This window comes from Corvus kubaryi, unplaced genomic scaffold (assembly GCF_017639235.1).
Source record: "Corvus kubaryi isolate FWS band 111438036 unplaced genomic scaffold, C.kubaryi_AGA036_p1.0 37395, whole genome shotgun sequence".
Classification (NCBI taxonomy): domain Eukaryota; kingdom Metazoa; phylum Chordata; class Aves; order Passeriformes; family Corvidae; genus Corvus; species Corvus kubaryi.
In genome coordinates this window covers 4214977-4234837 of record NW_024581134.1, presented here as the reverse complement: position 1 = coordinate 4234837, position 19861 = coordinate 4214977, and the positions used below count along the sequence as shown (strand labels likewise).

At 48.7% G+C, this 19861-nt stretch overlaps 1 protein-coding gene across 1 annotated transcript in view; it reads left to right on the top strand.

Annotated features, from left to right (window-relative positions):
• Window positions 1–19861, top strand: part of GABRA3 (gamma-aminobutyric acid type A receptor subunit alpha3) — a 72879-nt gene that overhangs the window by 44582 nt on the left and 8436 nt on the right. The window contains exons 6-9 of the mRNA XM_042040218.1: window positions 6011–6093; window positions 9654–9797; window positions 11273–11425; window positions 13398–13609. Of these exons, the coding sequence (XP_041896152.1) occupies window positions 6011–6093; window positions 9654–9797; window positions 11273–11425; window positions 13398–13609 (592 nt within the window). The remainder of the gene's footprint in view (window positions 1–6010; window positions 6094–9653; window positions 9798–11272; window positions 11426–13397; window positions 13610–19861) is intronic.

Sequence of the window (19861 nt, the reverse complement as noted above, 5' to 3'; positions counted from 1 at the left end):
ACTCCCACCTCAATTCCCCTGTCAAATGATGATGAGGGTATCACCCTCCCTTGTTAACAGCTGTGAAACCTCCTCCCAGGAAAGGGCTGGAGGGAGTCTCTTGTTTTCTGTGCAAGTGATGCATTTGCTGTCCTCCCCCATGCCCAGGGACGTGCATGTGTGTCCTTCTTAAAGGAAGGAGTAGAACCTTGAAGCCAAACTCACACAGCTGACATCCAGCAAAGTGCAAATACCAAAGGGGTACGCTCTGCCCTGCTGGTTGGGGAGAGAGTTTGGACTTCCACCAGATTTCCAGTGGCCTGGCAGCACTGCCCAGTTGCAGGCTCAGTTTGACTCCTGAGAACCTCCTGCTCCTTTCCCTTGTCCCAGCCAATATCCTTGAGGGATCAGCTCTGCTGATGTGCAATTAGAGGCACGTCTCTTGCTCTTTATCCTGCTGGGAAAGCCAACTTCTCTTAGTCGAGGCTTACAGTTATAGATGAACTTGCTCTGGTGGAACAGCAAGCCTGACACATGCATCCAGCAAAATTACGCCTGTGTGACAATATTTATAGCTCCTGGAGAGAGCCTCTTTATCACTGACCTGAGCTCCCAGGCACTGCACAGCAGCTGTAGCCGAGCATCCAGAGATTTCCTTGAGTCACAGCGCATGCTCCTCATGGATCTGTGCAATGTCACAGTGCACACCCCTGACCACTGACAGGCCTTGGCACCTGGGCCACAGAACAACCTTTGTGACCAGAACACTGAACTGCATTTCTCTATTGCCCAGGATTGCTGATCCCTCTGCATCTTCCCTGCTCCTCTGGCTGCCTCAGATGGCACGGGGGGTACAGTTTTATTATGTAGCCCTGCCTCTGCAGTCTCTTTTTGTGGAGCTCCTACACGATCCAAGTTGTTCACAAAAGGCCAGCTATGGTCTCTAAGCTCTGGTGTCAGACCTGAGTGCAACAACCTGGGAACTGTGCACGGATTTACATAAGGAAGAGACAAAAGCTCAGCTGCTGCAGCCATCTCTGGCTGTACTCTGGCTCGAATTGTGTGGGGCACAATGTTCTGGTTCTTCCCAGCCTTGAAACATATAAAAATAGTGAAAGTTTAATGCTGTCCTGATGGGATTCAACTTTGTGAATCAAGGCTTTGAAAAGCTCTTCTGCTCTTAAACAGGGCCTGTCAGAATGGCGTGTTGAGGCTTTGGGGTTATTGTCACAGTGGTTCCCAGACAATGTGTGCTCAAGTTATGCACTTGGAGGACGTTTTCTTTCCCTGTCTGGCTGACACATTCACTGCATGCCCAAAGACTCTGCCTTGAGAGCCTGTGCTGCTGAAGACAACGTGGAAGGAGGGTCTGTGCACCCTCAGGTGAGCCAGAGGCAGAAGAGGAGGGAAAGCTGAGCCCAGGACACACGCAGACCTACAGGCGCTGTGGAATCCCAGAACAGGTCCTCTACCGACAGCGTTTGAGCTTCCCACGCTGTCTTTTGAAATCACAGAGCTTTGCAGTTGTCTCTCCCCCAGCAAAGGCTTTGGGGTCTCTTTACTGGCTGGGGGTTTTTTAGCCCCCAGGCAACTTGTGATTGCTCCAGGCTTTGCAGCACCCTCCCACACGATGGAGGTGCAGCCTTTCTGCAGGAGCAGCAGCTGGGACATCGCAGCTCCAGCTCTCCTGGGCTGCTTGTCTGTGTCCCACGCCAGGGCTGATCGTAGAAAACATCACAGACAGATCCAAGCAGACCAGAGCTTGGCTGGCTGATAAAAACACAAGCAGGCAACAAGGTGAGATTTGCTCCAGCTTTTCCCTGCCAGAGCAGATCCAAAGACAAAAATAATCTATTTTCCAGGCTTGGCTTTGTGCAGGCAGACTTTTTAAAGGAAAGTGTCCCAGGAGGGAGAAATCTTCAGAGAATACCTTATCTCACTGCATTTCTGCCATCATGGGCTGAATTCTCCAGGGGCTGGGGGAGGATGGAAAGTGAAATCAGCACTTCCAGATCCCACACGAGCATCCTAGAAGCAGTTTGGCTTTCAAGCTCAAACCCCAGCAATTAAACCTAACCTAGATTCTCCCACAGCCTAAACCGTAAACACTGCTCGGCCTGACTGTGGTTATTAATGAACCTCCTGGAGAAGAAATCAGGACAAAACTCCAGCAGTATCCCTGGCATAAACAAAGGCAGCCCTGCCGTGCAGGGTGCTGTCATGTTTTTGTACCACTCGCACGCCGAGGGATTATTACTTTTGCGTCCCAGAGATTGGACTGAGATCCTGGCTCATCCTGCAGCTGCACGCAGGTAACGACAGGGGCTCTAATGACACATCAAAGGCTTTGCTAAGCTCCTGGTAACCATGAGAACGCAGCTGAAGAGGTTTGTTATCCCGTCAGCCCTGGCAGAGGGATGCTTAGCCTGATTCACGCTTCTTGCCATTGTGTTGGCGCAGTTCAGAGGACTTCCCGTGACTTTAAAGAGGGGAAAAAAACACCGTTTCTGTCCTGGGTGTTCCACTTTTGGTGCCACTGTGCCAGCAAAGTGAAGAGAAAACACGAGGAGTTTGGGGTTTGGCTTCAAGACAGTTCTGCATAAGTTACTGCAGGCTCCTGGGACAGATGAGCCAGAGGATATGACTGCTGGCTGCTGTGATTTCTGGCAGCTTGGCTATTTTTTACGTGCTCTTTAGTCTTTCTAAGGACGTTTTGGGGCTCCTGGATGTGAATATCCCATCAGAGCAATGAAGCAAAACCCAGTGAAGCTCTCTGGCCATCAGCTCCCTTGCACAGGGTGAGGGGCACAGATGAGAAATTCTGCCATAAACCCCTTTACCCAAATGCTGCAGAGGCTGTGGTAATTGTCTGGGAAGGGAGAGACATTCCTTGCTGACATTTTGATGTTTCACATGTCACCTGTGAACCTGCTGACCTGTGGCTGGCTGAAGCTGCTGAACCAGACTCACCTCACTGGAAAATGATGTGACTTTTCCTTTTTTATTTAATTTTGGGAGACTGAAAAACTCCTTCAGCTGTAGGTGGAGAAGTGGCAGATTAGGTTGCTTTTTCAGTGGCTTTTTGGTGGATTTATTGTTTTATTGCTTGCTGGCTCAGCTAATAAAACAGGCTTTCGATTTAAAATGCAGCTGCTGCATTCCCAAACATCCAGGGAGTCACCAGCATCCCTATGAAGTTGTCTGGTTCCCTTGACAACACTTGCTCTGGTTGGCCATGGCCTGGAGAGGGCAGGAGGGTATGGCCAAGGCCAGTCTCTGCTGCTGTCCTGCTCCCCTCTGAGGCTCTTCCTGGCTGCTCTCAATGGCACAAACCCACCAGCCCCACAATCTGCAGTCCTTGGGGTTGTTCAGCCTTATTCAGAGTGGCTGATGATCACAGCCAACACTTGCAGAGAGTGCAGTGGATGGAAAAGACTTTTCTGGGTTTCTTGGGGTGAGTTCAGGATGCATCAGAAGGAAGGCACGGGTCAGAGATGAGATCCTTTGGAAAAGCCATCTTTGGGAACTCCTAGCTAAGAGCCTTTTGAAATAATAAAGCAATGAGTGAAGCAGATATAAAAATAGGAAGGTAAAAAGGAAAATTCTGGTGTGGGCTGCTGTGGGAGATGGGGGAAATGCATCAACATTTTCCTGACACAAGTGACAGTGACAAAATGAGAAGCAAAAAGTCCATTGCAGTTGGAAAAGACACAGAAAGAGTTGAAGAATAAGATCTGTGAGAATATGCTTGACAAGCTTGCCAGCCGTGAGCTCCCCAAGTGAATTTTGAGCTGGCTGAAGAGAACATCACAAAAGAAACAGAACTGGAGGAGCAAGGCAGTCAAGTCCACACCGAGTTGCCAGGTTTTCATACCTGCTTCTGGAAATCCATATTGGAAAAGAGAGGCATCAGAGCAAATGAGCAATTTGTTCATGGTGGCCTTCAAGTGTCCAGGAGAAAAGAATTACAGCACTGTGCTTGTAGGCTTGTCAAAATCTCTGTCAGTCTTCCATGAGTCTTGACTGAAGCCTAAAGATCAGGTCTTCTACTTTATCATGTAAAACAGGTGCATTCAGTGCAGTGATGGAGATCATCGAGTCAGGGGGAGTGATTTGTGTCCAAGAAATTGCTTTGGGCACACAGTGGTTCTTGGCTTGGCTGAGAAAGCCAGGCTGGAGCCAGACATGAAGCAAGCAGGGCAGTCAGCATCCCTCTCTGTCAGGGTATTTACAGGACTTGGTGTTTCCACGGGCATGGATTCAGAAGGGACTGGCACACTCACTGTAGGCGAGGTCCTTGGTCTCTGGTGCCCTGAATTGTATTACCAAATTTAAAAAACAGTCTTAATCTTTTTTTCTTTTTGTCTGTCTGCCTGAAAGAAATAACCTTTATTTTTATTTTATTTCCTTTTTCAAAAAAAAACGTTATTCTTTGCTTTCAGCAAACAAAACCCAAAGCCTTTATTTTTTCAGGGTTTATTTTGCATTTGACTAAGCCTCGGTATTTTCTGTGAAGAATATCTTAGCTGAACATTTTTCTAGCCGAAGGAAAATATCTCAATAGTAGCTTCTTGACCTGAGTTTTGCGCAAGCCACCTTCAGTCTGTGCAGTTGCCCTTTGCATCCACATGTTGCTGCTGTCGTGATTTGTTTGCTGTTTTGCTGAGCCATCAGAAGCGAGTACTTTTTTTTCCTACAAATGGTTCCTTCAGAGAAGATTGTTTTATACATCTCCTGGGAAGTTGTCCCTCCTGGCTGCCTCTCCCTGGCTGCACACTTTGCAGTACTCCAGGAAGGAACACGAGCTCCCTTTTTTGGAACCCTTTATAATGGATCCTTTTATGCCTGGCCCCATATTCTGCAGCACGCTGCTTTTATGGCTGTACCTCCCTCACAGAGCTGCTTCCTGACAAGGTTTATGTACTAGTTTGAAAACAAACCAGTGGGAGGCACCGAGTCAGAATAACAATTTAATAGGGAAATTAAAGAAAAGGAAAAACTAAAAGAAAACACTGGTTCCAACTGACAGTCAAGATACAACCTGAGTCCCTGTTAGTCAGGGTGGTGGTAGCAGTCTGGTAGAATGGTGGCTGCAGTCCTCTGTAGGAAAAAAAAAAGGTCTGCTCTTCCTCAGAAAGTCCAGTGGTAGCTGTGTAGCTCCTGTCCTCTGGAAATCCAGTGGAAAGGTTGTCTCTGGTGTTCAGAATCTCAGATTATATCCACGATGGGATGCTTGGTTCCTCCCTCTGGGTGGAGCATCTCACAATGGGGTAATGAGTCATGAGGCCAAGTGTTGATTAGGCTCATTAATAGAAGATAGTCCGGAGGGAGTTATCTGGGAGTCATGTGGCAGGACAATGATGGGCAATTAACAGAAAGATAGTCTGAGGGGAGGAGGCAAGGAAACACTGCCCCAGCTGGTTTCAACAGCTCCTGAGGATGGTAATAGAATACACTGCAACCCAGGACAGTATCCTAGCAGGATTTGGTGGATTTGGAAAGCACAAATTGTCCTGCACGCCCCCAGGCAGCCCCAGGACGTGCAGTTCTGCACCTGCCTGCAGGGAGGAGGCAGCGGAGGTGGGATGAGGTGTCCCACATGGACAGGGGGGTGTTGTGCCCTGGTGGCTTCATGGGTCTGGCTGACTTTGAGCAATCTGCCAGCCCTCAGCTCCTTCCAGAATACCAGGAAGAACAGGCCTGTTCCCTGGAAGCCTCTGAAGCCCTTTCCCTCTGCTTTCCAGCATGGTCCCTGAGGTGTCCCCCCGGCCCAGGAGCTCTGTTCACAGCACATAAGCAAACAGGAGTCCTGGGCTCTGGCAGATTTTCCCATTGCACTGAGTGGGTGAAGATGAACTCGGTCAATAGGGTTAAGTTTAGGCCATGGAAAAGGCTGCCAGATGTGTATCCTGCTGTCCTCTCCACAGCTGGGGGCCTTCTGCTGGGAGACCCCGAGGCTGGTGAGCACCTTGAGGCCTTTGTCAGAAGGGCCAGGCCTGTCCCTGAGCAGCCCCTGTGCTTTGTCTTGCAGGCTGACCATCCACGCCGAGTGCCCCATGCACCTGGAGGACTTCCCAATGGACGTGCACGCCTGCCCCCTGAAATTTGGGAGCTGTAAGTACCCCCAGCAGCCTCTGCAAGGAGGTGGCACAGAGCTGAGGAGCTGTCCTTTGTGTGGCTGGTGTCACACAGTACTTTAGTAACAGTGATATTCATCGTTGCTAATGATAACGTGACCAAAAGTTTTTTGTGGTGTCTCGTAAGTGCAATTCCTACCATCACTGAGTGAGTCTGTGCTCAGTTCAGGCTTACAGGATGGGTTAGACACCCGTGGTTCTGCTGTAAATTTATTTAGAAAGCAGCCAGGTGGGGATTGGTCTTTTCTCCCAGGTAACAAGTGACAGGATGAGAGGAAATGACCTCAAGTTGTGCCAAAGGACATTTAGATTGAATATTAGGAGAAATTTCTTCACTGGAAGGGTGGTCAAGCATTGGAACAGGCAGCTCAGGGCAGTGGTGGAGTCACCATCCCTCAAAGTATCCCCATGCGTGGTTTGAGCACTTGGGGATATGGGCTTGGCATTGCTGGGTTAATGGCTGGACTCAATAATCTTAGAGGTGTTTTCTAACATTAACGATTCTATGATTATGAATCTGAGTTGTGCTTTTCCTTCATCACAAGGGGATGCTGGTTTGGGGATAGCAGTGGTGGCTGCTGCTGGCTGTCCCATCCTGCCAATCTGTGGAGAGCCTGAAATACCTGGCTCCCCTGGCTCCATGCTCCAAGGGAGCTTACAAACCCCTTGCCCCTCTTCAGTCTGTCAGGCAGGCTGCTCCCAAATGAAACTCTGGGAATCTCAGTCCCAGCAGCCAGGGGTCCTGGTTTAGGGAAGATTTGCAGGCTGCTGGTGAGTTGAAAGCTGCTCCCAGCCTCCCAGGCCTGCAGCTGCTTGGGCTCCCCATAGAAGTTCCCTTCTCTCTCCCATATGCAAGTTAAATTTCATTTGTTTTTGTTCCTAAAGTGAGTGGGAGCCAAACCCCAAGACCCCAGTTCACTGTAATGTGAAAATAGACATCCTAGTCTGGCCCTGCCAGGAGTCTTTTCCATTTCCAATGAACTGAGCACCACTCTGAGTCTGTCTTTGTGTTAGATGAGAGAGTTTCCCACCTCCAGCTAAAGAATGAGCCCACACCGGTAACCCCCAGAGAAACCCCAACCTTCCCGAACTGACACTTCCTTCCTGTAGCCATTGGGGAGCTAACTGAGGACAAAGTAGAAAAGTTTGATTGGCAGCAGAAGAAATTGTGTTTATCATGTGCATCTGCTCCTCTGCCTCATGACAAACTGTGCCCATGAAAGTGGATTATTCAGAACTACTGAATTTCTTAGGCAGCACCTAATTAAATGTAGAACTCATTGCCACAAGACATCACTAAGGCCAGTAAAATAGCAAGCCTTAGAGAAGGATGAATTATTAATGTTAATTGACCTTGTGAGGAGGGATATAAAATCTCCTACCTCAGGCCTAAACTCTGGGATTATTACAAGACTTGCAGGAAGGCAGATTACTCCACATCTAATTGCTTATAATGTTCCTTGGTGAGGAAAAGAGATTAATGTGTGTGTTTCTGCTGGAACACCCTTTGGGGTTATTTTTTTTTACTGATTTGACCTCTGAATGATGAGAGTTTTGAGACAAGGAGCTCAGAAAGCTGCCCCTGGTTAACATTAATGTGGCTTTTTCTAAAGCACCCACACAGCATCCGAGCTCACCTCTCCTGTGTTGGAGTAGGATTAAACCAGTGTTTTCACTAAAAAGCCATTGACAGCTGGAAGCTGCTCATTTTCAAGAAGCTTAAAGTGGGTCAGATTTGTAATTAGAAGGACAATGCCAGTGCCAGACACATGCTGCTCAAAGTATGCTGAGTTTGCCTCACAGACCATTTTCTGCTGATCCCCAGAACCCAGAAGGCTCAGCAGTGGCCTCCTGTCCCTGGGCCACCATGGCAGCCCCCCGAGGGGGCAAGGCAGAGAATTTGCAGGAGAATTAAGGGCATCAGGCATTCCAGAGAGCTTCAGCTGCCCACCTGCATCATCCCTCAGGCCAAGCACAGTGAAGGGATGGCTTTGTCTCTCCCCCTGCTCCCTGGAAGACGAATGTGCTCTACAGAGAGCTGTCCCTGGGCCATCATGGGACACTTGTACAGCAGCTAGCTGAGACTAGGGGAGGAGGAGATGTTGCTGAACTCACCAGCTCCTCTAAATGCCCACTAGCTGTCCTTGTTTGGATTGGATTTTGCATTGCAAATGAGACATGGAGCTGAACCGAAGCAGCTGCCTGGCATTAAACATGTTCCAAGCACCCATGCCATGCCTGTGTGACATCAGATACCCTTCTGTCCCAACCAGATATGTGGATAATTGAATGTTCAGGAATGATGGCAATGGAGCTGCGGGCAAGTTCCTTTTGTAGGCTGGCAGTGGATGGATTGTGACTGTAGAGCAGGAGGTGTTGCCCATCAGGTGAGAAAAGCAGCAGCAGAGCTGTACAAAGCTCTGAAGGAGGGTGGAAGGCTCCAGAAGCATGTTGAGAGCTGGAAGGAGGGGTTGGAAGAGCAGAGTGTTGCACATGGCGTGAGAGGTGCCAGCCTGCATCAGGAGTGCTCAGGCAGTGCTCTGGCCTGCTGAGAAACCTTTGCTGATCATCAGAACCAACTCCCCCTGCTTTGCACAACCCCTGCTTAACATTTAATGGGTTTGCCAAAACCTGCAGGGCAGGGACAATAGGGTTGTTTTAAAAAGATCACAGAAATGTGGTTTTCTCAGGACACAGTCTTCCACAAAGCAGGAGCTGAGACATTTCTCTGGTAGACCTGACCCCAGCCAAAGAATTCCTTCATGTCTTAACAGGAGAAGCTGGTGGGTGAAAATGAACCGAAGGCTTGGTTTGGTGAACTTTGTCCTTGCTTAAAAAAATGGTGCAGAGTAGGTAGGGACAGGAGCTTTGGGCATTATGGGGAGAAATAGCAGAGTCTGGAGAGACTCCGGTTTTGGATAACCGTAGGACTGGCAAAACCAAGAGCACGTGGGCACTCTTGAGAGGGGGACTGGCTGTGAGGACAGACCAGGGGCTCAGTCACAAACACAGGGACAAAGCATTTTGGTGTGAGAGGACACCACCTCCAAATCTGAGAGTCTTGGAGAGTGTTGCCTCTGAGTGAGGGTAAAGACTGTTAACTTTTTCTATTTAACCTGAAATTTAGCTCCATTTGCATTCTGCCTTTGTTGCCAGCTGCTGCCAGCAGGACTTTCCCTGTCCCTGGCATGGCAGGGCTGTGGCTGTCCTGCTGCCCCAGCATCCTGCTGGCCTGGATGCCTTCCTGTGTTGTCCCTGCTTGGAGCCAGCCCTTGCAGAGTCAGCACATCACAGGGCCAGCCTGTCTCTCAATGACAGAGCTCTGCCCCTCTCCAGCTCCCTCCCAAAAACCCCAGCTCGCTCCTGCTCGTTTGATTTAACAGTTGTTGATCTGCCTTGGTCTCTGGCCATGCTTGGCTGTGCTCAGCCATGTGGCTCTGAGAGATGCACAGCAAAGATTAATTTGGCTACAGGCTAATTTTGGTGTATTTTAGGGCAGGCAGAAGCACAGACCTCGTTCTTCTCCCTCCTCTGCAGATGCCTACACAAAGACAGAGGTGATCTACACCTGGACCCTGGGGAAGGATAAATCCGTGGAAGTAGCCAAGGGTGGATCTCGCCTGAACCAGTATGACCTGCTGGGCCATGTGGTTGGGACAGAGATGGTTCGATCCAGCACAGGTATTTGTGGGACTACAGTGTGGGCTGAGCTCCTCCTGGGATGAGATGGAGCTTGGAATGCCACGATTTGGAATAATTATAGAGGCAGTCCAGGACCACAGAACTTCCTAAGGCAGGAGAATGTGACTGGTGACATCTTCAGCAGTCACCAAGAGGCAGCAAAGGGTTTGTTTTCCAGTGGTTTCCACTGAAAGAGCCTTACTGCCCACAGTCTTTGGGAGAACTGATCTCAAGCATCTCAAAATGATCTGCTGTGTGGAAAATATGCCCCGCGTTGTCCAGCTGGTTTGTGGTGCTGTGGGTTCATTTATCTTGGATTCCTTTCCAACCCCTCAGGAAAGCGCTGCAGGCAGGGGAGGCGAAGGCAACATCATGTTCAGTGTGATTTTTACTGCATCTGCTTGCACAAATATTATCATAACTAATAGAAGATTATCCCAAACAAATGTTTCCTCTGATTAATGACCAATATTAATCATCTTTTTCTCCCATCTGCTGCTCCTCCCTTCCCCTCTGAATCCAGGTACTTATGGCTTCTGTTATCTCATGTGTGTCTCTCATATTTCCTTTTTTTTTTTCCCCCTTTTATTTTTTTCCCCTGTATGCACCAGTAGTTCTCTCATTTGAGGATATTTCCTCTCTGGTGCACTTGATTTTAATAGTGTCTGTCTGTAACAACTCATTTCACCTCCCTTGGGGAAATGTGGGGAGCCCAGGGAAATAAATGTCATAATATCTGGCCCATCTCTCTACTTAAGTTGTAGTAAAATGTACAGATGAATAACCTGGAGTGGTAAGAAAGCTGCTGAAGGCTCCTGTGTGTAATGATTTAGCAGAGCCACGCTCACAACAAAAAGGCACAGTAATCCCACAAAATACCCAGAGCTTTGGGGAGGAATAGGACACTGAGGGAAAATAGGGACAGCTGCCTCTTCGGTTCACAGGTCAGACCTTTAACAGCAGAATTTGCCTCGGTTTTTGAGGTGGTTACAGTGAGGGAAGGTGGGATATTTTCGGGATTGCCAGAGAAAATAAAATCCTGTGTCCTGAAATCCTATGAAATCACTGTTGGGGTCTCTCTAGGCTTAAGGGATTTTACCCTCAGAGTGGGATGGGAGCAGGGTCAGGAGAGACCCCCCAGGGGCCCCTTGTGCCTGGGGCGAAGCAGGGAAAGGTTTTACTGCCCGATTGTTGACATTGGTCTGCCTTTGTCCCACACCCATTTTGCAGTGAATTAAAGCAGACTCGGAGAAGTGTTTGGAAAGGACAAATGTGATGTGAAAGCCCCCTGGGCTGTGCTGGGGCACACATCTGGCAGGGCACAGCAGCTGAGAGTGCCTGCTGCACCCCTGCACCCCTCCTTCCCACTGAAATCCCACTGAAAAGCTGGGAAGTTTGTCCAGGATGGATCTCTAGATCTGGGGTCAGGCTGGGGAGCTCCGTGGCTCAGCATCCCTCCCTGGCTGTCTCTGCAGGGGAATACGTCGTCATGACCACACACTTCCACCTCAAGAGGAAGATTGGGTACTTTGTGATCCAGACCTACCTGCCCTGCATCATGACCGTCATCCTGTCCCAGGTGTCCTTCTGGCTGAACAGGGAGTCCGTCCCTGCCCGCACGGTTTTTGGTGAGTCTGGGAGCACAGGGGCATCCTCTCAGGCTGGGGAGAAAGGGAAAGGTGAGGGGAAATACACTGAGCATCAGAGCTGGTCTTTCCCAGGCCCTGACCAGCGTTTCTAAGCTGCTGGCCATTCCCCAGGATAGCTTTCAGTGTCTTCCCAGTACCCCTGCTCCCCCCGAATCACTGCAAAAATACTCCTGGCCATGTCTCTGCTAGAAGCCAAGCCATAAATATTAACAGTAGTCAAGGTATTGATCATCTAATTATATGCATTTGGCTGTGGCTGCTTATCTGTAGTGGTTTGAGAGCTGAGCAGAGGATAGGGACACAGGGAGGCATTTAAAGCCCTGCCTTTGAAATTGCTAATGTGCCCCTGGTCACAGCTCCACATAACAAGTTCCTGGGCTGAGGCAGCATAACTGCACGGTGAATATAGTGTTATTATTTCCTTCAGCTGCTTTCAGGTCCTCTCACCGAAGCAAAGTGCCAGGCTGGCACTGCACATATATTAATAGCTTTTACAAGCATTTAATAACAGAATTGCTTTGTGCTTTCCTGTCAAGACCTTTAGTTCAGGATCTACACAGGCACCAGAGCAGGTGTGATGCTGCAGGATTGTACCTCCTGGAAGTAACATTGCCCAGCACATTCCACTTAACAGAGAGGATATCGAACAAAAGTCCCCAAGCAGAGAGGGGGTATGTGGTATCATATGTGATTTCCTCCTGTGTTACCCTGAGAATTGCAGTGAAATAGGTTTCCTCAAGAAGCAGCTCAGATCAAGCAGGCAAGAGCTGACTGAAAAATTAAAACCTACCTGTGTGAAAAATGTCCTTGCTCCCAAATTGTCTTGCTTTCCTATTAAGAAAATAATGAGAACTCCAATTGTTTATTCCTTTTTTTTTTTTTTTTGGCCCCTCACTAAGTATTGTCGACAATATTGAATTTAAACTCTTTAAATTACCAGCAGTATGGCTAAAGGGAACTGAAAATTAGTCAATATTTTTATAATGTTTGTAATGCATTTTTAACTGAAAAGTACATTATTGGGGGAAATGGATGGTAATGGTTGCTTGCTTTAATGAAAAAAGCTCTAAAAGACATTTTGCAACAGACCATTTTTTTAAGATAAATCATTGTGACATTCGTTCTGGCAGCTTGGGCCACTGACAGCAGGACCCAGGACCCCAGGTGTCCATCCATGCAGGTCACAAGACACTATTTCCAAAAGCCTAAGAGAGCTGTATTGGATGAGTGGCCAGTTTCTGATCCTCCTGGAGGATCTAGCTGTGCTTTTTACTGTTACTTTATTATTTTCATTTTGCTGCAAAAGCAGCTAGAGGCTTCTCCATGACATATTCTACATGAGCTGGGTGAAGCATCATGCAACTTACCCTGCCAACAGATAAGGAATGCTGTGCAGGTGCCTCCCTGTGAGCTAGGGCTCTTATGGTGAGCAGAGATCTAGTCATTGGAGTTTGGGGAAGGTTAATCTCATCCTCATGAAGATGTTTGCCATTGATTGTACTCAAAACTGAGCCAGAATAATGCCCTGAGCAACCTGAAGCTGGCCCTGATTTGAGCAGGGGTTGAACAAACTGTTGACCAGAGAAGCTGTGGCTGCCCCATCCCTGGAAGTGTTCAAGGCCAGGCTGGAGGGAGCTTTGAGCAACCTGGGACAGTGAAATGTGTCCCTGCTTGTGGCAGGGGGTGGAACCTGATGGTGTCTAAGGTGCCTTCCAGCCCAGGCCGTCCTGTGATTTTATGATTCTCTGAACCTGACCTCCTGCACGCCTGTTCTGTTATTCTATGAGTTGCACTGAGGACTCGTTCTGGGTAAGACTCCCTTAATTCCAGCGGGAACGTGGCTCAGGAGCTGGCTCCTGCTTTTCCATGAAGGGAGTGGCAGCAGTGTTGAGAGAAACGGGTACGAGTGCATGATCTCACACTGTCCTTGCGTCCTGCTGTGCCCCCACAGGTGTCACCACGGTGCTCACCATGACCACACTAAGCATCAGCGCCAGAAACTCATTACCCAAAGTGGCGTACGCGACGGCCATGGACTGGTTCATAGCCGTCTGTTATGCCTTTGTGTTTTCTGCGCTGATCGAGTTCGCCACCGTCAACTACTTCACCAAACGCAGCTGGGCCTGGGATGGCAAGAAGGTGCTGGAGGCCCAGGAGATGAAGGTCAGCCAAGGCTGGGGGGGAGGGGGTGGGGAAGAAACGCTGCACGAGGGAGCTGTGCCGGGCACAGCAGTGGGTAACGTGCGGCCCCACAGCACTCGGGAGGCTGGATGTTACTCACTGCCTTCCCAGCTCAGCTCCTGACTGCAGCGGTTCTTGAGGGGTGGGGAGGAATGGCCTGGGGCTGGTTGGTGTGCTTAGCTGGAGGGAAACACCCAGGCATGGCTGCTGGCTCTTCCCTCTGCCCTCTGCACGGCCGTTTGCCAGAGGGAACGTGGCGCGTCCATGCTTTGGGTTTGCTCTGCTGGTGGTCTTGTGTGTCTTTCCTTTTCTGCCCAACCCAAACCCCAAAGCAATGAGCCGAACCAACCCAGCCCTCCAGCCCCATGCCTTGTTGCTAGCATGCCAAAAAACCCAAATACGCCCCAGGACACCCACTGAGCCGTCTCCCCTGGCCAGCTCTGACACTGGTGCCGATGCCCACAGCTGCCAGCAGCTGCTGCTCTGGGAGCTTGGGCACAGAGGGTGGGTGGGAAGCCAGCAATCACAAACGGCAACTGGCAGCAAATTAGTGCCTGGCATCACCCACGTTTTCCCTCCCTGCTCGGGATCAGCCTCTCTGGCAGCTTCCTTCCTGATAGGCTCTGCTACCCCTGCTCGTGCCCCCCTCCCTCTGAACTGATTTAATCTTGGCTGAGCAGAGAAATCGCTTACTGTAGCATGCTGCTCCTTGTTTATATTTATTGAATCAATTTGAAAATCAGCTTTGTCCTTGTTCTTGGTTCTGGAGCCGTTATATTTTTCTCCTTTGCATTTTAATGTGTTGTTGGAAATTGTTGTGGGGCTGTATGTTAAACACCTGACAGAATTGCAGCAACTTTTGGGAAGACGACAGCCAGTCATCTCTGGTGTGGAGGTCAAAGAAGGTGAACAGAGCCCTCCCTGGACGTTGAATGTCTCTCTCTTATCTTTCTTGGACTCTCTCTATCTGTTTGCTTTTGCAGCTGTGGTCTGAGCAACAGACTCATGGCAGAAAGTGTCTGGAGGGGTCAGGTGATGGCCTTCTACTTCCATCATGAACAGTGATGCTAACCTGGCCTCTAGAGATGAGAGAAGCCTTTCCTGAGTCATTGGCATGAGTGAAGAGTCAGGAGAGGCCCTCAAAACCACAGTGTCCCTTTCAGGGATGGCCAAATCAGCACAAAGTCAGGATTCACATAGCCTTGGGCAGTTTTGTGAACTGGGTGGAAAAAGCAGTAAAGGCTCATAAGCTTCAGTTTATCTTAGAAGCAGCGTGTTCCTCAATTTATCCACTGACCCAGCACTGCAAGACTAACAGTGCTGAAACAATAGGGTGAGAGCATGCAGAATGTTCCTGCACATGATAATCAAACAAGAAAACAAAGCAGGACTGGGAATGTTTCAGAGGGGGAGCTCTCTGTGAGTTTGCTGCAGTTGGTATCAGCCTGGAGAATCAGGAAGAGCTCCAAATTTGCGGTGCTTTTCCAAGCTAACTCTGATCTTTACTGACGAAGGGAACCCTCTCTGCAGCTCAGAGAGCTCCCTGAAGAGTGATGGGCTTTCAGGGAGCTTAGGAATACGATGTGTCAACATATTTGCTTTTCATCTTTATTCCAATGAGTATTTCCAAGCAGTGAATTTGCTACGCAATGGAGGTGCCTCACTGGCTCCCTTTCAGCCTTTAATTAGCTCTTCTTGAAACAATTGACAAGCCAGGTGGTTGAAACCACAAAAGGAAGAAGAGGCAGAAGAACAACTATTGGCATTTTAAAGTGTTCGTATCAAGGGTAAAACTGCCAGTGACAAGCCCAGGCTGAGCCCTGGTCTCTGGAAATCCTTCTCCCCAGCCAAAAGCAGTGTTCTTTATTGGTGTGATGGCAAGGATCCTCACTCCAGGTTTGATTGCATGAACATGGAAAGGAATCAGTGCAGGCAGCAGCGATGTTTCCCATCCCACTTGGATGAAATCACTGCCATGGAAAAGCTGCTGGGTGCTGACAGACCCCCCCAGTGTGTTCACTCTCCCTTTCTCCCCTTCAGCCAAACCAGTGGTTTAGATGGGAACACCTGGAGTTTTTATCAGGTAGAATCTAAAATGCTGATCTTGGTGAATTGCTGGTGCCTGCATCAGAAAATCATGATGATGTTCTGGCTGTAGCCACAGCTGGGTTCTGGTAGCTGGGGGCTACTCTGTATGTTCTCTGCAGTTCTCCAGTGAAAAGCAGGCTGCTATCACCAGAGATGTCACTAAAAACTCCCTTGAGCCTGCACTCTTGATAAGATTTGATTAATGTTTCTTGGACCCAAAGATTTTCCAAGCCTTTCCTGCCTGGAATCAGTAATTGCTAATTGTAGATGAAAAGTTCATTTTCTTTTTGTATGGTAAAGGGGCTGCAGCCAACTTAGAGGTGCAGATCAAATTGGAGACAGGTATTGGGGTCCAATGTGGGAAACTTGTTAGGAAAGGAAAGGTGATTTTTAACAAAAAACATCACCAGGAGGAAGGCAGGAGATGGCAGAGAGGTGTGAGCTGAGTGAGAGGCCAAAGAGATTGAAAGATGAATGAGTTCAGTAGCCAGCAAAGCTCCTGATCTCCAGCATCCTCAAAATATCCTATTAAAGGGATCCACTTCAGCACAGAAGGGCTGTGCCTGGGCAGAGAGATCCATCCACCATCCCAGCCACAGGAATGGCCACCTCTGGAGCCAACAAGGTCACTTCTTGAGTGGCTGTGACAGTGAGGATCTGAAGAGAGAACAAGCAGCGGTGACTTTGCTGCTGGGAAACTGCAAGGATGACATTTACCAATGAGTTTACCCCAAAAAACATGTTGTCTGTCCTTCAGGATGGAAGATGCTTTGGGTTCTTGGAAGACACTTAGACCCACTTCTGACTGCAATGCTATGTCTGTGCATAAAACCTGATCCAGCTCTGTGTCTGTGCCTGAATGAGATTGCCCTGAAATTCTGCGTGTCAGGAAGCAACAAAACCAGTACAAGTGTCTGCAGTCAGACATGTAGAAACAGAACATGCTTTGGATGGAGCAATAATCCTGGATCTTTATTTTTGTCTTGAGACAATAGCTCTTCAGTGCATGCTGAGGCTAGGTACAGGCTTTTAATGTACTTTTCTCTAAGAAAAACATGCATGAGGTGCCTTTTCTACAACCTGGCTTTTTGTCCAACCCACTCTTCAGCAATTCTCAAGTTTGCCCTTTGATCCAGCTCCCTTGGGAGTCACTTTTCTTTCTCCTTTTTGTCTTCCCATTTGTGGCATCTTTGTTACAATCCTAGAGGAGCTAGAACCAGCCTTGACAGGCCACCATTTTCAACCAGGTTGAGTCTTTAGGGTTCGGGATGGTTCACACCCTTCTCTTTTTTGTCTGCCTCACTGTGGTCAGAGTGTTTTTGCTGCGACTTTCCCTTGCTGGTCATGCTCTGCAGCCCATGTGTCCTTTGTTCTTCTGCACTTGCAATCTCCATGATTTCCATGAGGCCCCCAGAGGTCTTTTCCAGCCTGATTGATTTTGTGATAACACTGCAAGTGATTTATGTTCTCAGCACCTTCAGTACAGTCCATGAATCGTTCTTCAGCAGCATTTCACCCTCTTTCTTTCATCACTGTGTGGTGGGTTGGGCTGATTATTGACTCCATCCAACCTCTTTGGTGATCCATGGAGCACCAGGTTATGGGGCTCAGTCCCATATAATCTGAATTATCAAGTCTCTGGCACATTGTAGGAGGAGCTTTGGCTGGTGTGAGGAAGGAGTGACACCTTTGCTGTAACAGCAGCTGCAGTTGCTGGGCTTTGAGTTATGGGATGCAAGTATATCAGAGACAGGAGCTGCTTGGGAGTCATTAAAGTGACTTTTCTCCAGAATGACAAGTGGCAAATACTTGGATTTCTCAAGTTCTGCAGATATTGGTGACCTTAAGAGTTGCCTGTGAGAGAAATAGTGCTTCCAATCCAAATTTCTACCCAAGGAGCAGGCACAGAGAACTAAATCTCAAGCAGATCACAGACAGAAGCAGTAGTTCCCATAATTTAGATGTTCAGTTGTTAGCTCCTCAGCAGAGAGGCTTGAGGACAAGAATATTTTACAAAAATACTATTATTTTCCAGTGTGTGTGTTGTTGAAGAACTTGTCAGACTGCACCATCCAGGGGACAGATTTATCTCTAGACCAGATTTTACAGCTTTTCCCTCAGGAGAGCAGCACAGGGACATCTTTGTGTGGCAATTCAGTCTCCCTGTGCCTCAATGGGGCCATAAGTACAGGAGTTGCTTTGCAAAATAGGATGTTTTAAATAGGACAAGCTTTCAAAGCAAATGTGGGGGTTCTCCCTGTTTCTCTCTCTCCTCACAGAAAGGACTGGATGTGGAATTCCTCACAGACCAGGGTGCAGGATTGGGGCTGCTTTGCAGCTGACAGCAGCAAGCACATTTTGCTTTGTTTGATTATCAAAATCTTGCCTGAAACACTTATTTCTTATAAAGCACAGCCCAGCAAAGAGGCCGAATCATTTCTTCTGACATCTCAGGGGCAGAACACACAGAGAGCACACGTGTGCCTTGGTGTAGGCAGCGTGGGTGTCCTGGGTGCTCCCAGCTCTGACCAGGGTGAAGACTCCATGGGCAGCTACAAAAAGGCCCTGGCTGTAGGTTCCCAAGCCTCTGCTCCACCTGAACAGCCTGACCTGAGGTCCAGGGAAGCCCAAATTAATGCCTGGGGACTCTGGACCACACTAATGGGAGCAGTAGCTCACTGTCACCCACACAGCAGGCAGATTTGCCTGACTTTACTCCGTTTCAGCTGTTTTCACATGGATACATTTTGCAAACTCTGGGGCAGGAAAGCTGGCCAGGTTGAAAATGTCATGGCACTTGTATTCATCTTATTCCTCTAATGAATAGCATGGCTGATGAATACTAAAATAATCAGTGCACTGCCGATTGCGTTCTGCGAACAACAATCTATTTTTCATTTCATTACTGATTATTAATTATTTTATTGCCTCCTGTAGCTGTGTTAATAAGTAATCATACTGAAGCATACCTAAGTGTTTTAATAGGTGAAACATCTTTTGCCCTTTACTTGCTTCTTGTCAGTTCTTGAGCAGGAAAAGTTCATCTGCTGTGCAGAGGGAACGCATTAAAGTGGCTCTAACGACTGCAGAAGCAGAATCAGTTAATTGTTAAAGACCATAAAATACCATGAATATGGTCCAAACACTGGTTTAGTCTGATCTGGAGTCTGAAGACATCTAGACCTCCTCCTAACAAGTTAATTTCTGTAATTGCTGGCATTATTACAGGACTGCCTGGCTGTGGTGTTGTTGGAGAGGGGTTTAAAGATTGCACAGAAGTCTGCTTTTAGTGTCCCTCTGAAAATCACTGTGGAAAATGCGTTTCCTAAGGTAACCAGGAATATCCATGGTGATTGTAGGTACATTTAAAATGGAAGTACAGCACTGAAAGCTAAAGCCCTGGGACCATCTCTGCAGAGCAGAGGCTGGGCAGATCTGGCCCTTCCAGCTCCCAGTGCTGCCCAGTTCCCAGGGTGGTGTGAGGAGAGGGACAGGTCCTGCTGGCTGCACTCTCTCCTCCTGAAGTGCTTCCCTCACAGGAACATGCATGACCATGCCCAGCACCCCTGGGAAATGCCTGGATGAGCCTCACCTTGTGTTCCAGTTGCTTTTGCATAGAAAAAAGTCATCTAAAGGCCCATCTTGTTTGAGTTTGGAGACCAGAGTCCCACCATGAGGCATCGCTGTGGCTGGTGCTGGCTCTTGGTGTAGTAGCAGGGGACGACACCTGTGGGCTACCTGAATGCTGGGACATGTAGGGTGCCTAATGCCTGGATATGAATATATTTCATTCAGTGGCCTTCTCCTTGCAGGCTTGGATTGCTTTATACAGCACAGTGCAGCTGATCTCAGGTCCCTGGCAGCAGCAGGAAGATCCCCAGTGTGGGAGCAACACCTGCTGTGACTCCCTAGGTCCATCTTCCTGTCCACCCATCCTCACGAACACCTGCATTCTCTGATTCCAGCATTTCCCCTCCTCCTTCAGTGCGTCACATCTGACACACACAGGGGCCTCTCTTGTCATTCTCTCTGCAATTCCTCCTCCCTGCAGCACGGATGCTGTCCCTCAGAGCCCTGTGGGAGGGATTCGCTCACCTCCCATGATTTGCAGCAGCCCTTGGGTGTGCAGGCAGGAGGAAAGGCTTC